Source organism: Fusarium coffeatum (assembly GCF_003316985.1).
Source record: "Fusarium coffeatum strain FIESC_28 chromosome Unknown BRIP53273_contig_4, whole genome shotgun sequence".
NCBI lineage: Eukaryota > Fungi > Ascomycota > Sordariomycetes > Hypocreales > Nectriaceae > Fusarium > Fusarium coffeatum.
Window position 1 is genome coordinate 220,136 of NW_022157803.1, and position 18,997 is coordinate 239,132.

The 18,997-nt window shown below is 49.5% G+C and overlaps 6 protein-coding genes across 6 annotated transcripts; 3 read left to right on the plus strand and 3 right to left on the minus strand.

The window, feature by feature from the left end:
• Positions 1-400: 400 nt before the first annotated feature.
• Positions 401-2,390, plus strand: FIESC28_00175 (uncharacterized protein; the record flags this gene model as incomplete). The annotated part of the gene is made up of 3 exons (XM_031154326.1): positions 401-407; positions 458-1,212; positions 1,257-2,390. The coding sequence occupies 3 exons, from the start codon at positions 401-403 to the stop codon at positions 2,388-2,390; spliced, it is 1,896 nt and encodes a 631-aa protein (XP_031021694.1).
• Positions 2,391-2,738: 348 nt separating this feature from the next.
• On the minus strand, positions 2,739-5,924 carry FIESC28_00176 (uncharacterized protein; the record flags this gene model as incomplete). The annotated part of the gene is made up of 1 exon (XM_031154327.1): positions 2,739-5,924. The coding sequence occupies one exon, from the start codon at positions 5,922-5,924 to the stop codon at positions 2,739-2,741; it is 3,186 nt and encodes a 1,061-aa protein (XP_031021695.1).
• Positions 5,925-9,400: 3,476 nt separating this feature from the next.
• FIESC28_00177 (uncharacterized protein) lies at positions 9,401-11,011 on the plus strand (the record flags this gene model as incomplete). Its single annotated transcript, XM_031154328.1, has 1 exon — positions 9,401-11,011. The coding sequence occupies one exon, from the start codon at positions 9,401-9,403 to the stop codon at positions 11,009-11,011; it is 1,611 nt and encodes a 536-aa protein (XP_031021696.1).
• Positions 11,012-11,234: 223 nt separating this feature from the next.
• On the minus strand, positions 11,235-12,693 carry FIESC28_00178 (uncharacterized protein; the record flags this gene model as incomplete). Its single annotated transcript, XM_031154329.1, has 2 exons — positions 11,235-12,393; positions 12,512-12,693. 2 exons carry the CDS (start codon positions 12,691-12,693, stop codon positions 11,235-11,237), a joined length of 1,341 nt encoding a protein of 446 aa, XP_031021697.1.
• Positions 12,694-14,939: 2,246 nt separating this feature from the next.
• On the plus strand, positions 14,940-15,671 carry FIESC28_00179 (uncharacterized protein; the record flags this gene model as incomplete). Its single annotated transcript, XM_031154330.1, has 2 exons — positions 14,940-15,280; positions 15,332-15,671. The coding sequence occupies 2 exons, from the start codon at positions 14,940-14,942 to the stop codon at positions 15,669-15,671; spliced, it is 681 nt and encodes a 226-aa protein (XP_031021698.1).
• A 1,512-nt stretch (positions 15,672-17,183) lies between these two features.
• On the minus strand, positions 17,184-18,056 carry FIESC28_00180 (uncharacterized protein; the record flags this gene model as incomplete). Its single annotated transcript, XM_031154331.1, has 1 exon — positions 17,184-18,056. The coding sequence occupies one exon, from the start codon at positions 18,054-18,056 to the stop codon at positions 17,184-17,186; it is 873 nt and encodes a 290-aa protein (XP_031021699.1).
• Between the last annotated feature and the right edge of the window lie 941 nt (positions 18,057-18,997).

Here is an 18,997-nt window from a genome sequence, read left to right on the forward strand (position 1 = left end):
TCACCTTCTACCCTGGAACTACGAGCATGAGCAGGGTGGTTAATCGTTTCGCTCCCCCATTTCTTGGCGTTCAGAAGCCGAGGGAGCATCTGACAGTCGGCGATCAACATGACTTCTAAGCCATGTCAAATAATTTGCTTACGCGTATGTCTTTGAGATTCAGTCTTGGCGTTGAATATAAGCATCATTGTATCACAAGAGCGTCCTCTCTTATAATCTGTAACCAAGAAATTTGAGACTAGGTAATTGCTCGCATAAATCCGCTCGGCACTTCCCAATAGTGGGGAGCTCTGGGCTGTCGTCACTTGTCGCTATCAGCTCATATAGACCCACGTCACTGACAAGACCAGCCCATCTCTCCCTTCCCTTCCCTTCCTTTTCTTCCTCTCAAACCTCAACAATGCCTAGTAAGTTGCTCTATACCTACCAGCACTCTATTTCCTTCTAACTCTCTCAGTCCCTCTAGCGATAAGCGTCCCCGTAATCACGGCGGTCCTAGCCTACCTAGGTACCAAAGCCCACACATGGTACGACCTCTTCCTCCTCCGCTGCGTCACCTTCGGCGCATCACGCATGTACTACCGCGAATGGACCGACCGTCTAAATCTTTATTACCTCCTCGAAAATATCGCTACGAAGCCGTCTACAGCTGATCGCGCGCTGCTCATCTTTGAAGGAAAGCGTCTTTCGTACAAAGATGTCTACGAACAAGTCCTCAAATACGGACAATGGCTAAAGAAAGAAGCTGGTGTAGAAAAGGGAGATATTGTGGCGCTGGACTTTCAAAACTCGGATACCTACATTTTTCTCTGGTTGGGTCTTTGGAGTATTGGTGCAAAGCCAGCGTTTATCAACTATAACCTGTCCGGTGCTTCGTTGGCGCATTGTATAAAGGCTGCTACGACCAAGCTGTGTATCGTGGACCCGAACGTTGAGGAGAATGTCAGTCAAAGCGTGAAGGATGAGCTGAAGGATGTTCGCTTCCTTTTACATACACCAGAGGTTGAGGCGCAAGTCGCTTCTATGGAGGCTGTTCGGGTACCAGACTCTGAGCGATCCGAGAAGAGCCTTTCTGCTATGGCTATTCTGATCTACACCTCCGGAACGACCGGTATGCCCAAGGCAGCTATTGTGTCATGGGGCAAATTGATCGTTGCTGGCTCAATGGCTGAACAAATGCTCGACCGATCAAAAGGCGACATTATGTACTCTGTAAGTGTTCACCCTTCGCATCCCATACTCTACTAACCATCTAGTCAATGCCTCTTTACCACTCCTCCGCAACAATCTTCTCTTTCAGCGCAACACTTCTCTCAGGAAGCACCCAAGCCCTCGGTCGAAAATTCTCCACAAGAAACTTCTGGAACGAAGTCCGCGCCTCAGGCGCAACATCACTCCTCTACGTCGGCGAGACTCTTCGCTATCTACTCTCTGCACCACCGCAATATGACCCTGAAACAGGTGAATGTCTCGACAAGAAGCACAATGTCAAAGTTGCTTTTGGTAACGGTCTACGACCCGACATCTGGAACGAGTTCAAGGACCGGTTCGGCATTGAAGGAATCTGCGAGTTCTACGCTGCTACAGAGGGAACATTTGCGACGTTCAACCTCAGCAAGAATGACTTTGCCGCTGGTGCTATTGGCCGCAACGGCTGGATCTACAGTCTGATTTTGAGTCAATCCGTCGCTCTCGTGGAAGTAGACTGGGACACCGATCTTCCCAAGCGCAATCCCAAAACGGGAAGATGCTACAAAGCACGAAGCGGCGAACCTGGCGAGATGCTCTTCCGTCTTCCCTCCAACAACCCCTACGGTCGTTTCCAAGGCTACTACGGCAACCGCGCCGCCACAGAAGCCAAAGTCCTCCGCGACGTCTTCAGCAAAGGCGACATGTGGTTCCGAACAGGCGACGTCATGCGCTGGGACAGTCAAGGCCGCGTTTACTTCCACGATCGCATCGGCGACACATTCCGCTGGAAGGGTGAGAATGTATCTACTGCTGAAGTAAGCGAGGCGATGTGCAAGCACGACAGCGTCAAGGAGGCCAATGTCTACGGTGTAAGTCTACCGCATCACGATGGACGAGCAGGTTGTGCATCAGTGCATCTTGCGTCAAATCCTACACCCGAGACAATGCAGGACATCGCGGCCCATGTGCGCAATGAGTTGCCCAAGTATGCTAGACCTTTGTTCCTCCGAATTGCCACTGAGCTTGGCGGAGGACAAATCACGGGCACGATGAAGCAGCAGAAGCACGCTCTACGAGAAGCCGGTGTTGACCCTGCCAAGAAGGAGCTTGGCGAGGTATATTGGCTCAAGGACGAGGGCTATGTCCCGTTTACAGAGAAAGACTGGAATGAGATGAACGGCGGCAAGGTCAAGTTGTAGAACACCTATAGTGATATGTATATAATTGACAGGATACCCATGAACATAATATATTGGCATAGTTTAAGCTTGTTTCAACGTAGACTATAATTCATGCCAGGTGCCAAGTTATTTGGTAGTCTTGATGAAGGACTATTGACGAATAAATTCATCCATAGACGTGATGATATGATATGCTATGTAAATGATGTGATATGTCCATCAATGCTTCATGTACGCTCCAACTAAATCCTCCTCTTCTACATAGTCCGTGACTGGTTTCATTACACGTCACAATATTTTAGTAAAAGTCCATCCACAAATGCTCTCCTCCAATGAATGACCTCAAGGTGGTCGTGTTTGATCAACTCATGATCCTGCTATACCCAAACCAACACGTTGTTGGCCTTGGCCGCCCTGGTAGCTTTGACTCGTGCCATTTCCTCCAGGCGCTGTACCAGTTCGTTCCCTCATCCTTCGGCCCTCCATGAGCCCGCGCAGTCCTCGCTTCTGCAATCCAATCACACTGCTGAGCTCGCCGTTCCATACATAGTTGTCGCGCTCACTGCCTCCAATCTCGGATGAGCTCCATTCCGATCCGCTCTGACTAGTCGTCGCAGACAATTCGTCACTGGAAGGTCGGTTGAATTGTTGTACATTCGTGTTGAGTGATAGACCCTCAGTTCGAGTCGCCAGATCCGACGAGTAGCCGTCGCCACCAGTTTGACCCAAGGAAAAGTCGGATGTGGCTGTAGGCGAGCCAACAGGGTCCAGGGTTCCGACAAAGAAATTGGGGTTGAGAGATCCATCAATACCTCGGCCGCCACCAGCCGCCATGGCTGTCGCATTGAACACAGCGGCGGCATTTCGGCTGTCGAGTAATGAGTGGAGTCGCTCAACTACAGCTTCTAGTAGTCCATCAATGCGGTAGGGTCGAGCAATTTGCAAAAGCGAGCAGAGAATCTGAGGTGTGCAAAGAGGCGACGTCGGTGGGGGCAAAGAGCTTGTGTAAAGGAAGTGGAGCAATGCCTGGATGGTAAGGTAAGTGTGAGGAAGGTAAAGGCATCGTGGCCGTGAGTTTGGTGGTAATGAGTGAGGCGTAGGTGCCGCATTGATGTTCGATGGGTTTGCTTCGTGACCCATGGCGCCCGTTGAGATACTTGAAGCAGCAGTGCTTGGTGGAATGCCAGAAGAGCCCAAGGATGAGCCCATGATGCTCATCATTGATGAACTATCTGCGCCTCTCGTGTTGGGTGTGATGGTTATGGCTGATGCGCGTAAGGGATTGCTGGAAAGACCTGACCGAAGAGTTACCGCATCACTCCCGTCTTGTGTCGCTGTTCCCTCGCGGAGCAGTTGCACGAAGTAAGGACCCCATCGTCGTCCAACGATTCTTGAATTGACAGGGATTCGCTCGCCTCCAATGCAAAGAATATCCATATCTGCGAGTTCCCGTATAGCGAACGCTTTCTCTCCAAGCTCCTCGCTCGCCCTTGAATGATATCGGCCACCCGCTGTGCACCCAGCTTTGCGCGCCAAGCTCAAGCCAGGCCCAGCGTAGGGGCTGCTGGCTGAAATGAAACCGGAAAGAGGGCTTGTCTTCCGGGGATTGTCGTAAAAGCCAAATGCCTCGAGCTCAACCATGCACACATTAGAAAAGTTGATACGTCGATGATTATAGTCATCGACGAGACTTCTTTTCCGGTTGCCCAGGATCACAAAAGTGTTTCGTCGGTTCCACAAAACTCCACGATTCCAGCTGCCCTGGCTGAATACGCTTCCTCCAGCATCGATACGGCTCCACGTCAATGTGCGCAAGTCGAGAGCCCAAAGCGCGTACTCTTGTCGAGATGAAGTGAGATAAGTTCCGCTAACAACAAAATGCGTATCGATAACTCCACCGTTCGGGAATCTAAGTCCGGGTGGTGAGTAGTTACCAGACATGGGTCTCTCTGTGAGAGTACCATCCGGTGACCGAATTTGTAGCTCCAGCTTAACGTCCAAGAAATTATAATTGCAGTAAATCAGCATCGATGCGCCTGGTTCGCGCGCTTCCTGGCTGATACCTCCATCTTGGCGCATTCCGTTTGACTGCTGTTGTCGGCCGAGCTTGGAAGCCACTGAAGGAGGCAGAGGGGCAGTGACGCTCCTATACGCGCCCCAGCTCTTGTTCAGAGGCTGTGTCGACGTCCATTTGAGACTTCGCAAGTTGAAAACGCTGATTTGTTCAATGTAGTTGTTTCTGCCGTCTTGCCCACCAACAATCACCATTTCAGCACCTCCAGAGCCGTCAATATTAATGCCGATTCGTCCCTCATTATTGCCGGTCGAAGGATTATGTTGTAAGGCTGAAAGAGGTGCGCGATGCGAAGAGAATGAGGCGGCAGAGGGTAAGATGCAGGCACAGTGGGCGTATCGGCCCTGTGGGGGGTCCTGCGTCGGGATAAAAGTCCAGGCCTTGGTGTTGACGTCGTAAATGTAAATGTCGGACATGACAGTGATTTCAGGCTGCTGCGCATCGGCACCAGGAGGTTGATTTGGAGCAGGTGACATGCCTCCGTAGCAAACCATCTTAGTATCGCCTAGTGCGCACATGGAATGGAAGTATCTCGGAGGGGGAATGTCGCCTGTCGTTTCCAATTTCGTCCAGTGTCGTCGAATAAGGTCCAGCTCGTACATGTCTGATGTCAGCGGAGCAGGACGACTCCTAGACAGAATCCTTCCTCCAAAAACATAGAGCTTGTCTCCTAAGATGGTGGTCGTGGCTCCAACAAGCGCATGGGGTTCGCGTCCGGTCGTTCGGTGAACATTGCACATGAGGCCAGATAAATGCGTGGAAGGTCCGCTACTGGAAGGTCCACCCACGGGTTGGGCTGGGCGTTGCGCGACATTTGGCGATGGCCCAGCTGAAGTTGAGGTACTCCTAGGCTTTAGGTCGTTGTTCGGATCCTGAGAGTCATATCTGGCACTTGACATGCTGCTCATGCTATTGTTGGTTTCATGGCCGCCGTACGGGTGCTGCGATTGCGCAGCAGAGGCAGATTCCATAGTGCTCGGTCGGCTATCGAGGTAGCTGTACCCTTCTGGCTTCGGTGGTGGTGTTGGTAAAGGTGATGTTGAGGGAGATGGGTCGGGGAAACACAAATCTGTGATCTCCCCTTCTGGCACACTAGGTAGATTGGGGGAATTCGAGTCGTGCGGGGATATCGAATCTCGGCAAGGAGGCGACTTCGGTAGAGGTTTCGCTAGGCTGTATTGAAGCGTCAAGTTTCTAACATGCTGAGGATTTTGAGTCTCGATTGGTGGCGGAACACTTGAAGTAGAGGAATGCGCAGAGTGCAGACTATTCGACGAGCTCTTTAAATTCAGTCGCGAGGGGCTTCGTGAGAGCTTGACAGACGGTAGTTTTCGAATACCTCGATAGACGCCAGCGAGGATATCGGGGGTATATCGACCGGTTGGTTTGTCGTCGACGGTGATTTCAGAAAAGCGAGAGGTGTTTTCGATATTGCCTACCGAACCCTTACGGGAAGTTAGTTCTGGAGAGTCTTCCATTGTGCTCGACTTGAAGCTGCAAGTGGCACAGCATGAGACGAAAGGTGTCTGGACAAAGTAACAAAGGACATGTAATGTAGTGGATGGCGGGGAAGAGGAAAGGAGCTTGCACAAGTGGCTAACCAAATAGGAAGCAAAAGCAACTTGATAACCAGCGAGACGGGAGAGCCAAGCTGGATATGCCCGAGAGGTTGCGCTGGAGATCGTGAGTGCGATCCGGTGAGGACAGGGGCGTCACCGCCAAAGATGGGTCAAGGACAGGGCAGCGAGGGCAGGGTCAGGTAGGGTTAATTAGCGAGGGGGGAGACGAACAAAGGGCTCCAAGGCTGATGGAAAACGTGGAAGGGCTGAAGCTGGAGTCGTTAACCAGCAGGCGGAAGAACGGAAGAGTCGATGGTCGCGGGGGAAGAGGCTCCGTCTGGAGACAGGACCGAGATGGGTGACCCGAAGGAGGATAAGAACGACAGGGACGGGGCGGGACGGAGAAAGAGAACAAGGGGGGTTTCGAGAAAAAGGGCCACGCGGTGGAGAGAACAAAAACAAGACAGGGCCTGGGACAGTGACGAGATGAATTGGGCGGGACAGCGTATGCAGCACGTACTGTATGTGATGTTTTACTGCAAGGGAATGAGCAGCCAAGATTGATCGTCGTGGAGGAGGATAACGAACGATGCAAGGTCTAAGGAGGTTGGGAGGAGAAATGTAGGCAGGACACAGTAGCTTCGTCCAATGTCAGCGCTGTGTCCCTTTTTTCCCGCTGTGCTAGTCTAGTGAAGTGACCAAACCGACATATGCCAGGAACGGAACAGTACAGCACAGCATAATCACAGCAATCACAACGCACAGCGGCAACCAAGCGAAGGCGCACGACTGTGGACGTGGACGTGAAGGGATTAGGGATGGATCTGGATCCAATTCGATTGGATTGAGCCAATACGATGGCATATCCTGGTGAAGAGTGACAGGGTTAGACTGACTTGTCCTCTGGCAGCTGAGTGCACGGGCCAAGACGGGACACCAAATGTTAGGGAGCAATGCACCTATTTGTTTCCTCTAGATATCTCCCTAAAATGGAATAATCGCACTGGGTGTACTGTATAGAATGTTCTTATCAATTGTCCAAGATGGATGTCTGATCACCCAGTTACATCCTCTCCTCAATCGACAACTGATGATCAAAGACAAACGTTCCCTTCAACGGTAGACCTGATGGATCCCTGATCCCCTAAACTATCAAAGTCCATTAGCGCTCCTGACACTTTAGTCTACCCTGGATTGGACGGCCTGGTTTCGGATAGAGTAAAGCCCTGCAGGGGCAACCCTCGATCCAACCTATCCAATGCGATACCACACCACAAAGCTTCTGGAAAGAACCCTGAAGGGGCCGGCCGGGTGGGATCGACTAAGTTCGACTTATGACGACAAAGGGGCCGTGTTTCAGGAACCCATGGATGAGAAAAAAATCCGGTAGTTAAAGGAGAATGCAGGATCCATATCAAGAGTAACCATCAAAGACAACGCGTGATATATACGTATTGGCACCTATTGTATCTTTCAGAATTTCCGCGGACTCTAGGCGATGGTGACTTTGGACGGAGAGACATTCAACTGCGGCACAATCTCATCAGATGCTGACTACTAAGCGCTAATTTAAGCCTCAGGAGAAACAACCCAGGATGAACCCTCTCTCCGGTGCCTCGTACATGCAGGTCCCCTCACAGAAAAACAAAAAGGATCAAACGAAAACATTCACCGAAACAAAAAAAAAGCCAGATTATTCAATAAGCCAAGATATTAAATCGTGGTATTATTATTAACATCCTTGCTATATGTAATGCAAAGTCAGGACGATACCTGAACCCACTCGCTATGATTCCTATGGCGGCCGACCAATCCAATTGCCGTCGGGGTTCCTCCTGACAGCGCGCCCGCCCTTAGCCCGCCCCCTAAAAGAAAAACCGGTAGCGCCTAGAATTTCGGGTAGAAGGACGTTGACGTTGGGCGTGTTCTTTTTTTCCTAGTATGTCCGACAAGGGTCACCCAGAGAACTGGGTTCGTTCAATCTCGGGAGCGTACAACGGCCAATCTCTTTCCGGCGACTAGTGTCACTTTATTTCACGTCATGAGCCAAAACGGACGTAAAGACGATGACCAAGAGGTTTGTCAAGATCTTGCTGTGGGTGATCGGACGGATACCCAAGGCACCGAGTCCGAGGAGATAGTCATGCTTGCAGTGGATGGTTAATAGAGTCCATACTATCTTATCGCACGCTTTGAATCCTGACCTTGTATATCTGACGCCAAGATACTTAACCTGGAGAGATATTTTATACTCTGAGTTTATATATACAGCAATTTTATATAACAATGACAAGTATAGTATGCGAAATTTGATTCGCTCTTAGAGAGATTGTAATTCATGGCATGAACCATATCACAAGGACTTGGAGCTGTAGAACAACAAAATCAAGTTGTCTAAAACACTTCCCGGCTTGGCTGAGATCACAGATATGAGACATGTTATAGATGTCAAGACTTTTAGACTGTGGTCCAGACCGTAAAATTCGAAACAGCTGGCTACTGGTTCCAGTATGATCGTCAGTATATGCCATCCACTATACTTTCCTATCATGGCAGTGTTTGTCCCTACTTGGTAAAGTCATACAATTTCGGTTATAGACATGGTATTTGTTTATCTTGTTGTTTGAGTTTTACGAAACAACCTGTAATATCAAGATATGTCAAGAGCTTGAGTAAGAACATCGCTCAGTTACGTCAGTAGTTTCACATAAAACAACGTTGTTTTACATGGACCGTCTGCTTCATAAATGATCAGTAGTTATTTCTTTGTCGAGATGCCAACTGGAGGCCCACCGACATCTTCTGTACATAATGAGAAAACGTTACGGGTTGTTGTCTCTCTCGATGCTATTTTTGGACGTTGGTCAATGTGTTACTTTCACCTGCCACTATCAAAGTTTAAATGTACCCTGGAGCCGGGTAGCTGTTTACCTGAGTTTTCGTATATCTTGGCTAAAACTTACGGCCCGGAATCCGATTGCATGGGATATAAACTTGCTCAACGGCGGCAGGCAAACAAAGGGTCCCATGAGAGCTAGCGAAAGTGCTAATTGTTTATCATGATAGCACGAGAGTTTCAAGGCTGCTATAGATTTGACAGAGAAGCTATGACCACCAGGGATGACTCCAAAAGCCGAACCTTGGTAAACATCACAACTTTCATAAAGTTATCGTTGATAATGATGTTGAAGAGACTGCGACGAAGTGCTTACTACATTTCCTTCTTAAGAGACAAGATATGTATGCGGCACGGGCGATCAGATGCAGACCCTCAAGGTGCAGCTATCTAACATGATTGTCCCACCTTCCAATTACGTATTGTCAGACATCAACTTCAACCCCGCATCCACGACAGCCTACGAAATAAATCATCCATCAGAAGAAGAGAGAAGAAAATGCCAGTGTCAAAGCAAATCGTAGACGATGTGCTAAAGGCGATCCCCTCCCGCATCCGCGGTCCAGGCGGTGCCATCGCCGTCCTCTCAGAAGGCGCCCTCATCGACCATCGCGTCTGGGGCTACGCCGACTTCAACCGTCGCATCCCCATGACTCCCGAGACGCAAATTCCCATCTGTTCCATTTCGAAGCAGATGCTATGCGCGCTGGTCGTAGATCTGGAGCGCAATCCGACTGAGAAGCTAAAGGCGGGAGGTGATGTGAGGGAGCAGTTTCAGACCAAGCTGGAGGAGATTTTACCAGAGTTGGCTAAGACGGGAAAGTTGAGGCTTGATGATCTTTGCAACAATCGATCTGGTATTCGTGATTACTGGGCCATCACGTTGCTTTGGGGTGCCAAGCCGGAGGATCCTTATTCTTTGGCTGAGCATAATGGTCCGATGCTTGAGAGTCTCAAGTCTTTTCACTTTGAGCCTGGTACCGAGTATTCTTACTCCAACACTAACTACAACATCGTAGCGCGGGTTCTCGAGGCTACGACCGGAGAGTCACTTTCATCGCTGCTCAATGAGAGAATCTTTGCGCCTGCGGGGATGAAGACTGCAGCGCTATGGCCAGACTCGGCGAAACTGCCTGCGCCGATTGTTGGGTATGAAGGAGATGAGCAGCGAGGGTATATTCCCGCCGACAACCGCATTGAATGGGCCGGAGACGCTGGTATTATTGCTTCGCTGACGGATATGATCGCTTACGAATCCTTTTTGGATCGTGCCTTGTTTGATCCTGAGAGCTGGTACCGCAAGATCTTCCAGCCTTCTACCTTTAGTGATGGTGTACCTTCGACTTATGCACAAGGCCTGGCGCATACCGATATTGGAAGCCTAGGAGCTATCGGACATGGAGGTGCTCTGCGTGGCTACAGGCTGTACCGAGCTCACGTACCAGAGGAAAGACTGTCTGTTGTGGTCATGTTCAACCACGAGGCCGATGCTGCGACGCTATCAGAGTTCATTATGAAGAGCATCCTGGGTCTTCAAAAGCCACCTGCACCAGCTCTGGTTGAAGCGTCTCCTTCTTGGGCTGGTATCTATCTCGATGAGGGTACTCAGCTGGCCATTACTGTAACCCTCGGCCAAAAAGGTCATGTCCAGGTTGTATACGCCAACTACGTCGAACCCGTCAAACTGACCGATCCCGAACGCGGCGAGTCTAAGGGTATGGCGGCCGTAATTGACGGTGACATACTCCGCATCCAACGCCTAAAGGAGAACAGAACCATCACTGCCAGGCGTCTCAAGGTTGATACCGTTGCCATCGACAGCTCTGCATTCGAAGGCGACTTCTACTCTCCAGAGATCAACTCAACTTTCCACTGCGTCAACCAAGGGGGCCTCGTGTTTGGCACTTTTGATGGATTCTTGGGTGAGAGTCCGGCTCAGTTCATGAGATATCTGGGTGATGATGTGTGGGCGCTTGCGAACCCGAGAGGTATGGATGCGAAGCCGCCTGGTGACTGGACATTGGTGTTCCGACGGGACGAGAAGGGTGCTGTTGTTGGAGTGACGATTGGATGCTGGCTTGCGAGGAAGATTGAGTATGTGAGGAAGTAATTGTATGAAGGGAACCACTCGGACGTGCGAGGATTCACATCCCGAGACAACGGTCAACGTTTTGGGCGTCCAGCGTTTTGAGAACTTACACCCAAAGACCAACGGCCACCGCCCATCCTACATGTGCGGAAGTTTAATAGGTCCGCCCATAAACAGTGGCAAATGTAGTCCGAATGTTGTACATTGTAATTAGCTATTCTATTCATGATATATGTATACCCAACTATCGTCCACCCCAGCCCACCAACTCATCATGGCACTCATCCCATCCATCAAAGTAAGGTTTCCTCGCCTCATCTCCCGCACCACCCACACGCGCAAGATACTCAAGCACCATGTTTCCCCAAAGCCAACTCGCAGGTCCCTTTCCAGGATGGGTCTTATCCTTATACAGCATCGAAAGGGAAGTAATCATACGTCCCCATTCAAAAACCTCGTGGCCCGCCTTTGCTGCAATCGCACGGGATAATCTCTCGAGATCGTAAATGCTTGCATCGGTGGCGTCGCTCATACGGTGCACTGTCATGCTGCGGAACATGGTTGGCGAGCCAGGGAATTCTCGCTGGATGCGCTCGACGAAATCACGGGTGCGGGCGGCTGCGAAGCGGATTTCTTGCCAGACTAGCTGGCGCACGCGGGTTCCCATGGGATACACATCGATTTCGTGGTTCGCTTCACCAGCTTCCCAGAAGGCGCGCTGGTCCCAGAGTCCGTTCTGCCAGAGAATAAGGTCGGGTCTGTTGTTGGGCCCGCGGACCTGGTCGTACATGGGCGTCCAGTACTTATCCCAGCGCTCTTCAAAGGCGATCTCTTCCATGTCGTCCATCCACCACCACTCGGGTCGGTATGTCATGGAGCCAGCATGATGCCAGTGGGTAAAGGTCAGGTTGAACTCGGGAATGCTGCAGCTGGCGATTGTGTGGGGCTTTGGCTGTTGCATAGGACGCTTGAACTCGCTGCAGAAGAACTGCATCATGAATCGATCGACGGAGTCACTGAACAGAATGATGCGACGACCCCAGAGCCAGCCGAAGTCACCATCATCCTTCATAGATGCGAAGGCATCGACCTTGGTCTTGCCATCGGCGTTAATAGCCTTCTTTCGACGAGCGCTCTCGGCGATAGCTTCAGGGAGCCATTGTCGCGGTGTAGAAGAGTGCTTGGCGTAGTCAGACTCCGGTTCCGTCGCGTTGAAGATGACTTCGCCGGCTGGGGGATAGACAGCATAATCGGGAGCGGCAGCATCAAGAAGGTCGTCAGAGAAAGGAATCCATTGTGTCTTTTTGTATTGGTCGGTGCCGTTTATATCAGCCGGGATATAAAGGTAACCAGGTTGACGATAAGGGTCTTGACAGTTATGTACTGAAGAAGTGGTGTTTTGTCTGTGGTGAATTAAAGATTGTTAGCGTGAGCCAAGATGATGCCAAGTTTACCGACAGCGGGGCGAGATGCAGCCACCAAAGGCTAATTGAACAGGGAAGGAATAGAAGAGAGACATACGATGACGATGTTGAGTTTGTGTTTGTGCTTGTATCTGTGTTTGTGTTTAGATACTCTTCTGCTTTGCTGTGTACATAAGTCCAAGGGACTTCCAGAGATTCTTGGAAGAAAGTAAAGACGACGAGAAAAAGAGAGACGCTGGCGGCGACGATAACGCAGGTTAATACTGAGGGGCGCGACATGGTGAACATCATCCTCAAGACGAATGTTGCAGGAAAAAAAGAATGGATGGCCCCTTGCAGGTTAAAACAGAAACAAAAGACAAGAAAAGAAAAAGTTTGGAACAAGAAGGAATAATCGTAATGTAAGGTAATGTAATGTCTGGGGTGTTTAAAGTCCCCAGTCCGATCCAGATAACGAAGATCCATGCCTCAGTTACAACCTTTCTCCACTGCAGTCTGCCCCTTAATACACAGCGCCTCATGATTTGATGTCGACCGTCGATTGGAAACAGGGAAAGCATGCTCCGACGCGTGGCATCTGCACTTTCTTTTTGCGGTAGGATGATTTAGCTTCTAACGACCCGCGGGTTTCAGATTTTGGCACAGTATTTTCAGCCCTGGCTGATTTGAGCTGAGGCGATCGTAATGAATGTCACCGAGCTCAATTAAACCATTGCCTCACGATTCTGTCTTTTCACAAAGTATGAGGAAGCACTGGAACATGGGCAGGGCTGAGTTGAGTTGAGTTCTAATTTTAAGCTTACTCCTTCCGCGCCCCAATCCTGCATAAGGAGAAACCAAAAACCCAAAAATAAGCCTTGTATGTCTCACAACGCCACATCTCCGTTTGCACATGGAGCTGGAATGATATATATAGTGCATTTTTAAAATGCAATGACATAGTGCAAAAAGGCAAAAACAATCGACCACGCCAGGAGTCGAACCTGGAATCTCTAGAGAATTTGATTTTGGTGAACCGAAATCTAGCGCCTTAGCCATTAGGCCACGCGGCCGGATCTTGTTGTTGAAGACTAGGGTTGTGTCGCGGACTAAGAGCGTCAACATTTGGGTGGGGCTAGTCCCCGTCAGAGAGCAGCCCCACTACCCCACCAACTTTGGATAGGTTTAGGATGTCAAAATTAAGCTAGCCTAAACGTGGGACTAAATCTGCCTAAGGTGATCAAACTATTTCGTCCCTTATGGCTGCGGCGCGTAGGTAGTGAGGAAAAAGCTGCGCGATATTAAGCTCTCTTATGCTATTTTCGTTGAGGTATGCGATGAGAGTTCTCAGTCCAAAAACCCTGGATATGCTGTCTGAATGGTGTGATGGCGATTCGAGTTTCGTTGGTGCTGAGAGAGGCTTTCTTTAAATCCGTTACTGTATTGATTCAGCAACCGATATGGAGGCATCAAAGACCACGACACAACATGCTTTGTACTAGAATAGACTGATGCCCGCTTACTCAAGCACTAGTGATGTGAATAGCTTCCATGGAATCCAATTGATTTCTCATCTGAATTACCAGACTGGAACTCCGAACATTTAACTACGTGTTCTAATTTCGTATCAAAATACCCTAGAGTTCAGCACTACAGGTGCCGGTCGGCTCGGGCGGAATATTTATGCTTGGATAGCGCAAACTCTCTGAAAACATACCAGATGCGAGAAATGCCATGACACCACGATGGTTTATCATGGTGTCCTCGAGACAGGTAGTTGATCCCCGACTTCCGAGCTTACAAATTTCCCCGGGCCATCGCATCACCGATTTGCGTCAGGAACAGGTCGATGGCAGCATTGCCGCGCCAGATGGCACCATGCGTTTGAACCAACCAATCAAGACGCGTTTGCAGCACGCAATACTGAGCCTTGCCCCTCTGGGGTTCAAGTGAGGGGCGGGCAATGATACGGATGGTGGGGGAGATTCTTGTTCCATCTTAGTGAGGGGAGACGTCTTTGTTATTTTGGCGGGGTTGTCATGATGAACCTGGGGAAATGTATGAGCTGAGATTCAGTGATAGAGAAGAATAAAGTGAATAAAGACCATTCAAGTATTCGATAATTATATGCATAATACGTAAACCTGAACAGTATCATGATTGCATCTTCACAAACATCTTCAAGTCATGGAGGGGCACGGCTGCAACGCCAACACCAATACCGGAGACCATAAGCTTGGCTCTCCCAATCATCAATATCACAGGCCTCGTGGCGTCTTCAATCAGCACGGCCAAAGAGCCCAGATCGTCATTCCCTAGCTCCTCCCTATCAAAAGGTGCCACTATTTTCTCCAACAAGGTGTCCTCTGTAAGCCAGACTAGGCAAGTAAACAATTGAGGCACTTCAGTTGCTAGGCCACCTCTTTCCTTCAGGTTCCCTCCTGTTCCTGTCTCACTACCTGTGTATATAATCCCTCTCCCCTCCCCCACTCGCCCTTCTCTTCTTCCTCTTCATACCAAAATCTTCATCTCTCACACAACACAAAATGTCTGCTCCTGCTCCCCTTCGTCTGGGCTCTACCGCCCCCAACTTCCAGGCCGAGACCACCAAGGGAAACATTGACTTCCACGAGTTCATCGGCGACAACTGGGTCATCCTCTTCTCTCACCCTGAGGATTACACCCCCGTCTGCACCACTGAGCTCGGTGCTTTCGCCAAGCTCCAGCCTGAGTTCACCAAGCGTGGTGTCAAGCTGATCGGTCTCTCTGCCAACACCATTGAGTCCCACGAGGGATGGATCAAGGACATTGGTGAGGTTACTGGCGGAAACGTCGAGTTCCCCATCATTGGCGACAAGCAGCGCCAGGTCTCTCTCCTCTACGACATGTAAGACACTGCCTCAATTATAGAGTTATTGCGCAAACTAACAACTATTAGGATCGACCAGCAGGATGCTACCAACGTCGATGAGAAGGGCATCGCCTTCACCATCCGATCCGTCTTCATCATCGACCCCAAGAAGACCATCCGCACCATCTTCGCTTACCCTGCCTCCACCGGCCGTAACGCCGCCGAGGTCCTCCGCGTCATCGACTCCCTCCAGACCGGAGACAAGTACCGCATCACCACTCCTATCAACTGGGTCCCTGGTGAGGATGTCATTGTCCACCCCTCCGTCAAGAACGAGGAGGCCAAGACTCTGTTCCCCGAGTTCCGCATCGTTAAGCCTTACCTCCGATTCACTCCTCTTGCCAAGGAGAAGGTCCTCCCCCAGTAAATTAATTATTTGTCACAACAAAAAGCATGAGAATTTTATGATACCTTGCAGATGAGCGCAAAAAGGATGAGCTTGGGAATTGGGATTAGTACGACATTTGAGAACGTGTTTCTGCAGTGATGGAAAGACCATTTCCCTTCATAGATCAGTCTAGATTTGAGCCATTTGCGATTGCTCTGAGATGAAGAATAAATGAAGAAATGACCAAACTTTTGTCCCTGAACCCTTAAGATCGTGAATAATTAATTGAGCCCCTCAATTGTGACATGAGGTAAATTCCGGCTGCGGGGTTCCGGACCATCGCTCGCCGATGCCGGCGTTAAGCGTGCCCGGAGCTGGAGCTTAAGCTTTAAGGGTCCACATGAGCTTCGTCCCTCGAACCTCGGCGATAAGATAGTGAGTGTGAAGTGTTGATTGTAAAAGGGTACGTTCAATTGCCAGCCACTGATGTTAATGTTGAAGTTGTAAATATTTCTAGTAAAATTTTATCCTGAGGTAATGACTGTTTTACGTTCTTTGAGGCAGCGGAGGCGGTCGCAATACGCTCCTTACGCTTTTCCTTGATGGCTTTGGCCAGCCTGGCCGTGGACTTGGGTGGTGTGCACACAGGAGGCATCGTCGGCTCGAAAAACAGAAGGGATATATCAAGTCTACAATGATATAGCAAACAGAAGCTCAAACCATGTATATCAGGCTCGTTGAGCCTGTCGAAGGGGTTGATCTTGAAGGCACATATCAGTTACCGGCGGCGATGATGTTACGTTCGCACAACCTAGTTGAGTAACGCCCAGGACCGAACCTATACAATCGCAACACATGCAGATTTGTAACGCTTCCCTGGAAAGGTGGGCATTAGAAGAATTATATTCTAAAGCTTAGGCTACAGAAATAAAGTAGCCTAATTGCTAGCCTAAACTTGCATAAGATAACCTAATTATTTCGTCTCTTATGCTCTTGTCCAATTCTTCTGATACTGTAACGCCCTTGAACGTTCATCTCATATGCTCGCAATTCCACGAATCCTAATAGCGGGCCTGAAAGACGTTGTGAAAGCTCTTTTACCCTCGCCACAGCAATTTACCCCCTCACGGCTGAGCGTATCATCTAGAAGTGTCTGCATAAAGATGCGAGCAGCGGTCGCGTAGTCAATCTTGACGTCAGAGTCTGTTGGGCTATCGTCGTCTTTATCCAGCTCACGGTAGATATCGGAGTCACAGTCAGCCGTGGACTGCGCTTCCGGGCCATCTTCCGCCTTTTCTTCCCGGTTTTGGATGTTTTGTTAGGTGGCATCATCTAAGCAGGGAAGATTAAAAGCCGGTGCAAGCTGTTCGCCAGCTGTCAACTACTCAATGTTTCTCTCTTTTAGTAGGTGATTCCAAATGCCTGCCAGTGCCAGCTCCAGCATTGCTCTAATCTTATACCCCTAATTCTCTTCCAGCATAGAATCCACCTCCAATCGAACCAGTTCAATGTTCATCTCATGCCCCAACTCGTTCTTTACCATTGTTAAATTTAAGCCTGAAGACGTTGCGAAAGCTCTTTTACTCGCGCCACAGCGATGTCCCCCCTCTCAGCATCCGGTGCTTCAACCTTAAAGACCAACGCCAGCACAAGCGCAGCGTCCAATCTAAGGAGACACTCTTCCCGCGCCGTCATTTGCGGAAGATCTGTCATCTCAGTGTAGCCCTTGATGAAGCCATCTCCGAGCTGACTAAACTCTAGTGTGCGATATATGTCGATGGCTGCTGGACCGATGAGTGCGTTTGTCCAGTCAATGACGGCGCTGATTCGACCTTTGTTCTGTCGAAGGTTGACGTCGCGAAAGTCCATGTGAAGGAGGCTTGACGGAAAACGCTTGAGTCCTTCGAGGATATTGTGAATATGATTCCAGTCATGGATCCAACCTGAAGCTTCAGAAACCGACCTCGCCAACACACCAAAGCGCCGTTTCATCCTTTGCTCCATTGTGGAAAACACATCCCCCGTCTCCATCGCCACCGTCCTCCCCAAATTATCTCCCTTCGTAGCGTGTATCAGTGCCGCCACACGTCCCATCTCCTCATCCGAGACACTCGTCCCATCATCATCCACATACTCACACAACATAGCCGGATAACCATCTTGTTCAAGATATTTGTAAGCCTTGGGAACAGGAACTGGTCCATCTTGTAGAAGTTCATAAATGCGCAGTTCTTGCTGGATGAGGCTTTTTGCTTCGACTGAGGAGTCGTTGGCGTTCTGATAGACTTTGACTCGTGGGATTTTGAGAACGACGTTGTTGTATGTTGGAGATTGGGCTTTGAAGACCAGACATTCGAGGCCTTGGCCGGCGGTTTCGACGTCGGCTAGGGACTCATAATCAATGAACTTTTGGACTACTTCCATTTCGATTGAGATTTGACTTGCTGTTTACAGGACTGATAGATATCTTGAGAGGACTTTATGTCGTTCAGATAGACTTGTCGTATTCGTGTTCGTAAAGCTTAAAATGAATCGTATTATCTGGTTCACTTGTTCCAGTATAGTCTATCTGCTTATCTTCCTTCCAATATTGGAATGGTGTTTGTCTGGACTTCATTCGGGATAATGGCAGTTAAGACGTCTTGACAAACCATGCAATATTGTCCAGACGTTACCTCCATTTGCTCTGCCACGATAGAACCATGATACGATCACTATGAGCTCCAATTAATAAACTTACACTTTCGTCAAAGCATCATAACTCATTTGCGTACACATAGCCGTTTTCTTGTCCTGGCCTGATACAAACCTTTCATTCGAGTATGTATAAAACAGCTTCCCTTGCTTGCTTTCTTCCTATCTGTTTCTCTTCACCAACATCACAACTGCCAACACAGTCATCCTTCTCATCACTTACAAGACGTCTTCAAACCACAGTTGTCCCGGTTTGATGGTTCAGTGTTGCGATCATGAGCCTGCTGACCTGTAACTCTGATTCACGGAACGACATTTGGGCAAGGCGAAGCAATTCGAACGCAAACACGAGGGAAAATGCTGTGGCATCCTCTTGCTTTCCAAGTCCTTGGACGACAAGGAGGACAAAATCCTTAACGAAACGGCTCTTCTGAAGGACCTCTCAGAGCTGCATTGGCTTACCGAAAGACCTTCCATCTCCGACGAGGCTGTGGTCTCCCCCGTTCAGTGGGTTCTCCGACGAACCGAGTTCCTTGCAGCCCAAAGTCGCCTTCTCCTATTGGGGATCCAGCGCCTCATGATGACCAGGAACAAACTGAGTGAGATCTACCTATTCCGCAGGGTGTCAGAGGAACTAACCGCCTATAGCATAAGGGACGAAATAATTCAGT